The 9015-nt window shown below is 37.8% G+C and overlaps 2 protein-coding genes across 2 annotated transcripts; both read left to right on the forward strand.

Moving 5' to 3' along the window:
- Positions 1-389: 389 nt before the first annotated feature.
- LOC149204124 (thaumatin-like protein) lies at positions 390-1228 on the forward strand. Its single transcript, XM_089393208.1, has 2 exons — positions 390-509; positions 600-1228. Exons 1-2 carry the CDS (start codon positions 434-436, stop codon positions 1076-1078), a joined length of 555 nt encoding a protein of 184 aa, XP_089249334.1. The 5' UTR covers positions 390-433; the 3' UTR covers positions 1079-1228.
- A 155-nt stretch (positions 1229-1383) lies between these two features.
- On the forward strand, positions 1384-3629 carry LOC149204125 (uncharacterized). Its single transcript, XM_089393207.1, has 2 exons — positions 1384-2065; positions 3137-3629. The coding sequence occupies exons 1-2, from the start codon at positions 1901-1903 to the stop codon at positions 3611-3613; spliced, it is 642 nt and encodes a 213-aa protein (XP_089249333.1). The 5' UTR covers positions 1384-1900; the 3' UTR covers positions 3614-3629.
- Positions 3630-9015: the final 5386 nt, after the last annotated feature.

A 9015-nucleotide genomic window follows, 5' to 3' on the forward strand; every position in this document is an offset into this window, starting at 1 on the left:
TGCTAAACTCAGACTCCAATGGCATCTGATCTTTGTTTCTTCTCCAGGGAATTTCCTCACGCTCTCTGTTTCTTGTTTTTTCTTCGCAAATTTTCCACGCTGCTTTATTTAGTATCTACTGCCGGCGCTTATTGTACGTCACACTTTATAGCTTATCCTTTTTCTTAGTAAATCTTTCCACTCCGTCAGTCTGGATAAGCATTTCTTGGGAAATTCGTGATCGCTAGTTTAAGACGACCCGGAACATCTGGAACAATAAGGGTAAGGGGGGCGTGACCCGCATGTCCAGGAGCGATTAGCGCGCCTTCTTATACGATACCTTCATAAGAATTTCGTGCCGTATACGCTACGCTAAGACCAATGAAATAAGAACCTCATTTCGTGCGGTCTATATGTAGAACCTCATCAATGAAATAAGCTGGTGGACGTTGCAATGGCGGCAAGAACAGTAGCAGTTTCGATTTATGTTACAGCAATACTAACGTTAATGTTTAACGTCTGTCTTCAAGGTAAGGTTACAGGAATCCCTTGACTGCATTGCATCATATTTTATGCATCGTATATCATAAATAAATATTCGATTGCTTTGGTAAGTGCAGGAGCTACGGGTGCGACGTTTGTGATCCAAAACCAGTGTTCATGCACGGTATGGGCCGCAGGAATTCCCGTAGGCGGCGGTCAAGCGCTGGGGCAGGGCCAATCATGGAGTGTTGACGTGCCCGCTGGAACAAGCGTTTGCAGATTTTGGGGACGTACGGGATGCTCCTTCGATGCCTCTGGTAAAGGAAACTGCAGCACTGGTGACTGCGGTGGCGTGCTCAGCTGTACACTCTTGGGACAGCCTCCTAGAACGCTGGTTGAATATACTCTGAATGGGAGCAACAATCATGATTTCTATGACCTCTCTGTAATTGATGGTTTCAATGTCCCTCTCTCCCTAACTCCGTCCGACGGTAGCTGCAAAGCACTGACTTGCAAAATGGACCAGTGCCCGGATGCCTACCTATATCCCAGTGATGGCAGTAAAACCCCCGCTTGCGCTTCTGGTGCTAATTACAACATTATATTCTACCCTTGATGAGAACATAAAATCTGAATCCATCCCTGCTTCTCATATCTATAATAAGAGTATTATAATCATGTTGATTGTAGTATCATATTTATAATACTATCGCGTGCAGGGATCAAAATTGAACACGTCAGAGCCCTTCAAAGGGTCTCTGGCAAGTCAGAGAAGTAAGAAGAAAATTTTACCAGTCAAAAAAAATTTAAAAATTGATTTTTGTCATTTAAAAAAAAAATTGGAATAATATCTTAAAATTTTTTAAGAAGTGCTGTTAAATTGTCAATTTTTTTTTAAATTTCATTTTTCCTGAAATTAGAATTTTAGGAATGAAAAAATTAGAATTTTAGGAATGTTGAATTTGTAAATTTCTTTTCATGTTAAAACTTAAGTCCCATTTTAGAAACTCCCATTTGAAAAACAACAGTTTCCTTTTGAGTTGTTTTTTCTAATTGTGCATATGATGCAAGTTCTTATTACGCCGTAAGGCGTTTTCCTCTGAAATCAACTCCCCTCTCTGCTTACCTATCATCGTGTAAGCCACACGATTATATGTTAGACGATTGCAACAATTTCAGCCGTTGATCGTTGATTCAAAAGGGTTGCCCAAATGGTTTGGGCGTTTCATTTGGCAGATCGAATAGTTTCATCAGGGCAGCTGAACCGGGCTCTCTAGTGCTACATGCGTCCCACTAACCCTGTTGGCGGGCTTTTCTTGTACTGTCTGTGGGTGGAGTTGATTGATCCCAAGGCTGTACTGAGCAGGCAGCACATTCTCACAAATCCCACATTCTCACAAATCTCGGTGTTCTCAAATCCATCGTTGAGAAAGCGGACATGAGAGAAAGCGATACCGTCTTGGAAATCGGCCCGGGTACTGGAAATATAACCCTAGAGTTGCTGCAGGCTGCCCACAGAGTCATCGCAGTCGAGATCGATCCCCGGATGATCGAAGTAGTTCACAAACACATAAAGGGGACCGAAATGGCTCAGAGATTGGAGGTGAGTTCCAATTTCCTTTGCATCTTGTTTTTACATTCATTCACCTTATTTACCTCATTAACAATATGTCAATTCCACATGGATTGTGACTCTTCATGCCCACCCCAAGTTTCAAATCCTCAGAGACATGTTTTCCTTTCATGAGCTGTTGCTTCTATGCACCTGTGTAAGCAGCGGCTCAGGCTCCGGCTCCATGTGGATGGGGCAAGGTGTAGGTCTTCTGCCACAATCACTGAGACATATGTTTTCGAATATCTGTTGTCAGCCTGCTATAGTTCGTTGTGATATTCACATAATGGAAATGGGCATGCTTTTTGCATGACCTGACTTCAGTTCATCGTGATAATCCCATAATGGAGAAGGGTGCGCTTGCTGCATTTGTAAACTGGAAACATCAACCAAAAAAAACTCCTACATTGACAACAATACTGAAGAAGGTTTATTTGTGAAATACCACATACATTAAAACTTTTTCAAATCTTTGCCAATCTGAAAACTGGGTTTAGGGTGAATTTCTCATGCCTATGCGATGAAAACTGGCTATGGGGTGAAGTCCTCATGCTTATGTGATAGCAGCCTTCTTTTCTTCAGTTACTACCTTTCTCCAATCTAATGATGCTTAAAAGTACCTGTGTGCTTTGGGAAGCCATAATCTTGTAACGTACTGCACTTTCTGTCTGGCAATGAAAAATGCCAATTTTGGCAATAAAACACTTCTTCTTTTTGCAAATTTGATGTTGCAGATGGATTCCCTACCCCCTTATGTCCAATTGGGCACCTCAGTATTAAATTTATGCAATTCAAACCTGTAATTCCAAGATTCTGGCAAAATTTCTGCCAGATTTACAAGGAAAATGCACTGGAAAGAGATTCTGTTTACTGCAAGGTTAGCCTAAGCTATGTGCTTTGCAGGTTCCCTTGTGATGTCTTCGTAATTGTCTCTTGCAATTCCTTTTTTGTTCCTTGTGATTGCTGTCTTTGGTGATACCTTATTAATTTTTGGGATTACGATAAATCAAAGTTGCTCTTCTCTAATATGACAATCTCCTTTTTCTTTTCTGTTATGGACAGTTGGTGCGAGGGGACATACTACGAACAGACTTGCCAACTTTTGACATATGTGTAGCCAATATACCTTACCAGATATCATCTCCGCTCATCTTCAAGCTTTTGTCCACCATGCCCAAGTTTCGAAGTGCCACCCTCATGCTTCAAAAGGAATTTGGCCACCGCCTCGTGGCAAAGCCTGGTGATTCCCTTTTCAATCGTCTGGCTGTCAATGTGGATCTTCTGGCCAGTACCAAGCTCCTTATGGATGTGAGCAAGAGGCATTTTACGCCATGCCCTAAAGTGGATTCCTCTGTTGTGAGAATCGAACCAAGGGCATGGCCTCCTCCAGTCGACTTGAGTGAATGGAATAGATTCACTCTGATGTGTTTCACCAGAAAGAATAAGACTCTCGGTGCAATCTTCGTGTTCATCAATTTTAATCTTGAAGGCATATATCCCTGCTATTGTTTATTTTCTCCCCAAGATTATCTTCTTTAAAGGCATTTAGAGCATGGATGGCAGCAATTTCTCAACAAACAGTATAGGTACATTTGCATTGTATGAGCAAATGGAGGAATTTTTCCTTTTTAGTTAAAAGGACGAATCATCTTCGGTTTTTCTTTGCAAGCAATACTTTAAGCAGACAGGCGTTTCAATATGAATTAGTTATGTTTTTTCGATCTCTTCATATTTATTTTCTTCAACGTGTTTGAAACCTTTTCTTCTGGGAACTATTGTTTTTGCAAATATTTTACCTTGAATCAATTCGTCTCAGCATGCATTCAAGTTAGTTAGAATGGAATCACATAGGTTTCAGCAGTTTAGCCTAGTCGGTTGTCTCATTAGTCAGGACTTATGAGATGTATTTTAAAAGACTGAAACCTGCTTATGTTAAGGTGAATTTGTGCTGAAAACAGTTTTCAATACTCACGGATCAGACCTTGATCCGAAGAAACTTGTGGGTTAATGGAAACTCATGATCACAGATATATTGAAAAAAGGGAAAAGGAAACCCTCCTATTGAACGATTTCCTCTGCGAAGTTTTTCTCAAGCTCTTGTCAAATACAAGGCAAACTCTTACATTCCAGCTTAACAGAGTTCTTCGCAGAACTGAGGTTTTAAACATTTTGTTCGTAACTGACAGGAAAAATATCTTGAAGATGGATCACTTTCAGCTGCATAATCTTTTTAGTGTCTTGTACTCTAAAGTTGGAGTACGAGGGAAAATATTCCTTGCTCATTAAATAAAGCCTCATCTGTGACTCCGTCGGTAACAACCACTCTTTAGAAGGTAGGCCCCGATATAAATACCAACATTTTGAAAGAGAGTCTAAAATCCTGAAAGGCTCTAAAGGATCATAGTGTACAACGGTGACTTCCCCACAAAGATTAGTCTTGCACATTACACAAGACTTGATCGAAGGATTTTCTGCGTAATGAAAAAGGCAATATGGGAGATTCCAATCATGTTCCAAGGCATTTTTTAAAATGTGGATGTGACAAAAGGTTGTTGTGGAACGTGTTGTTTGTATATTTTAACACACTAACACTTTACAACAATGAACTAACAATATTCATGATGAAAATAGCAATAGGGAAGATTTATCTGCATAATGAAAAAGACAATATGGGAGATTCCAATCATGTTCCAAGGCATTTTCTAAAATGTGGACGTGACAAAAGGTTGTTGTGGAAGGTGTTGTTTGTATATGGGAAATTTCTTGATCATTGTGTATAATCCTAATGTTGATAGATATGTCTACTAAGTGGTTCCAGTTAATGGGGCATTGATTTGAGTGGTCAATATATTTTTATTATTTATCAAAGTAATCTTGTGTTGTATTTGTGTTCTTCAATTTATGCCTTACGGCGTTTCCTTTGCAACATCTGATGCAAATGATAGTTAATTATTATGTCACAATTACCTTTTGATACCATTACATTTGGCAGTTGTTCCCATTTCAAAAACAAGAGTTTCTTTTCGAGTTGTTTTTTTTAATTGTGCATATGATAGAAGTTCTTATTAATTATTATGTCACAACTACCCCTTGATACCATTACATTTGGTAGTTTCAATTGAGAGCGACTAGATGTCAATATGGGCCATGTATTAGGTCTGTAATTTCATTGGGTTGTGCTTGAAGGTTGCCTAAAGCAAGGTTTGATGACGATTTAAGTTGGAGAGGAGCATAGATTCATCATTCAGCAAACGACTTTCAAGCAAGGTTTAAGCACGATTTATGCTTGGAGAGGAGCGCATTCAACAAGCTTCCTAACATACTGGATTTGATTTGTTTGCGGATTCCCAATTCCTGGTATGTTTTCATATTAAAAAAGGAGATACCAAAAACATATACACATTTGTACATTCGTTTGTTGAATCCTAAACCTGTTTAGAATTTTACTAAATTTTTTCGTTCATGCAATAAACTTAAATTTGATTGAGCTACTTGTATATTGGCTTGAATGTTTTGGTCACAAAAATTTCCTACAAAATTAATCCTTATCTAAACTGGAGCAGGAATATAGGTCTCCTTTTTATCCATTAATGGTAAATGCATTCGATATATTAGTTGTGGCTCATATCAGACCTGCCTTATATACAACATCCATGGGGTTGTTGTTCCACCATTTTCCTGTGGCTCATATCAGACCTGCCTTATATACAACATCCATGGGGTTGTTGTTCCACCATTTTCCTGTGAAAAAATAAAAAGAAATTTGAAAATAATTTACTGTTGTCAATTGAATTGCTCTTTTTTTTTTTATGCTTTTCATTATAGAAGTGCGACCTGAATATGTGCCCTTCTAAATGAAATTAAGACTTGCCCTTCAAATTTGATCACTGATCGCGTGCATGGTTGCAAGAAGTGTTATCCTATAAAAAGGAAGACCTATTCTGTAAAAGCCAAGCGCGTTTACTTCTATTTTGTAAATGAGTAATGCTATTTTGGATATCTTAAGGGGTATATGCATCAATTTGGATATATTTACGTGATCTTAAGTGATTTAATAAATAATTATAGATGTTTTTACAAATGTTAAAGTAAGGGAAATGATTATATTGATTATATGTTGTTTTTTCATAATTAATTCTTTTATTTTATTTTTAAATTATCATGTCATATATTTTAGATAATAATAATAGTTAAGTTGATTTTCAATTGATATAATTATATCAGATGTTTTTATAAATGTTAAAGTAAGGGAAATGATTATATTGATTATATGTTGTTTTTTCATAATTAATTCTTTTATTTTATTTTTAAATTATCATGTCATATATTTTAGATAATAATAATAATTAAGTTGATTTTCAATTGATATAATTATATTTTTTTATTAATATCATGTTATATTTTTTAAATTGTTATTATTGTTTTTCTAAATCAGTGTAATTCTATGAATTTATTTTTATTATTATTATATTAAATTTAAAATAGTAATAATTGGGCAGCACAAGAACAGCGCAGATGAACGTCAAGGGTTTCAACAAGACGCAGACAGTTTTCCCTATGGAGGGCCGAAGAGGAGGGAGAGCCACTCCTCCTTCAAGGAGGCCGTTGTAAGTAGAGGCAAGAAACCTCTACAAAATGATAGAGTACTTCGGATGAAGAGAAAAGAAATATGGAAGAGGAAACAGTAGAAGCCAACAATAAGGAAATCAATGGCACAAAGGACAAGGAGGTAGAAGACAAAAAACAGGGTACTAAAGACAAGAAACAAAAGGGACCCTGCAAACCCAAAGCTGAGTTCACACCCAGAGTTATTTTAAATCACCCTGCTCTGTAGGCACATAGGGACCACATGAAAACTTATGCTATTATCTGCAAGTTCATGGGACTATGGCCCACTGAAAAAGCATTACAGACATGGATCAAATATCACTGGAAACCTAAAGGGAGCATTGACCTTCATCTTCGGTTAAAGGGATTCTTCATTGTGGTGTTCACGAATATTGAAGACAAGGACAAAGTATTTGAAGGAGGACCCTACTTCCAGGCAGCAGCTGGTCAATACATGAGGCCATGGGTGATGAATTTTGTCGCGGAACGAGAGACTTTTACTTCGGTATTGGTATGGGTATGACTCTATTCCTTACCTCTTGATTACTGGCAAAACGAATCGTTAACAGCCATAGTCAATAAATTAGGGCATTTTGTCAAAGCTTCTGAAGCCACAAGAAGGGGGAAATACACTTCCTTCGCAAGGATATGTGTGGAAATGGATCTATCAGGAGCTCTACTAGATGAAGTGATCTTGGAAGTTCATGATGAAGAATGGGTGCAAACAGTAGACTATGAGCACATTCCATTCAGATGTTGTCAATGTCATGAACATGGGCATCTATTTAGAGATTTTCCACTCGGTAAAGTGCTAAATAACAACAAGGCCAACACAGCGAAGGAAACTGATAGTTATCAGAAAGTGGTAAATCGAGGAAAAGGTGACAAGAGAGGACTAAAACAACATTAAGGGGAAGGGCTAAAGGCCAGTCAAAACAAGTTCCAAGTTCTTGAGGAAAATGAAGATATCACAAAGGAAGATCAAGCAATGGAAGGAAATTTGGGGGAAAAGGAAAAGGAAACAGAACGTTACCAGACTCAGGGAACGAATTATCAGAAAGAAACCATGATGAGTGATACAGAACTTGAGATGGATCAGGAGATGACCCAAAGTGAAATGGACTTGAGGACCATGAGCTATAAGAGATCCTTGATAAAGAAAACCTAGATCTCGAAGGGTTCTTGATCCAAGGAGCCATGGGAGGAATGGATTCGGTATCGCAAGAAGAGCTCAATAGAATACAATAGTTGTTTTTATGGAAAAAAAAGGCTAAAGAGATGGAGAAGGCAAAATATATAGATAAGCAGGATAACAGAGGGGTGAAGATGATGAAAACAACTCCAAAACTAGCAACAAGAAACCCAGGTGAGAAAAGAGGCAGGAAAAAATAGAATGAACTCTTGATGGAATGTGGCAAGTTAATGATAGACTTAGGTAAGATGAAAGATCTAGCCAGCTACTCCTTTACAAATCTTTAATCATGAAGTTGATTTCTTGGAATATCAGAGGTCTAGGAGTAAAAGAAAGCAGAGAATCCTTAGTAATAGGATGAAGCAAGAAATGTCAGATATTATCTTTATCCAAGAAACGAAATGTTCCATTCAAAAATTAAGGCAAATCCATAGTAAATGGCTCAGTAGATTTGAGTTTCTAAAGGTAAAAGCAGAGGACTCAGCGAGGGGAATTCTTACCCTTTAGAACCCTCTAAAAATCAGCATAACAGATGCTGAAGCTACAAGGAACTATCTATCAGTGGTTATTCAACCTGTAGGAGATAGGTTTAACTATCTGGTCACAAATGTTTATGGACCTCAAAGAATAGATGATAAAATCAAGTTTCTAGACTCACTGGTGGATCTAAAAAACAGACATATAGGAATATCTTGGATCATGGGAGGTGATTTCAACATGATCAAATCTCTTTCGGAGAAAAGAGGAGGAATCAAAATTCTTAGTAGAGACTCTTTAGAGTTTCAAACCTTTATAGATAATATGAACCTTGTAGATACGAAAACAAATATAGGCCTCTTTACTTGGAACAATAAAAGAGGAGGAGAGTCTCAGGTTGCCTCTAAGTTAGATAGATTCATGATCTCAGAGGATCTGATGCTAACAAACAAGGAAATAATAATGGAAGTTCTCCCCTTTGGAGGCTCAGATCACTGGCCGATCCTTCTGGAGATCAAAGGTATGGGCATTCTCAGGAATAGACTTTTTAGATTTGAAAATGCATGGCTCTCCCATCCAGATTTCTTCAACAATATTAAAGAATGGTGGGAAGAAGATTTAAAGATTCAGGGTACAAGAATGTTTCTTCTACATAAAAGACTAA

Source organism: Pinus tabuliformis, chromosome 1_2, assembly GCF_031772625.1.
Source record: "Pinus tabuliformis cultivar Carrire ecotype Pingquan chromosome 1_2, CPIR1, whole genome shotgun sequence".
NCBI lineage: Eukaryota > Viridiplantae > Streptophyta > Pinopsida > Pinales > Pinaceae > Pinus > Pinus tabuliformis.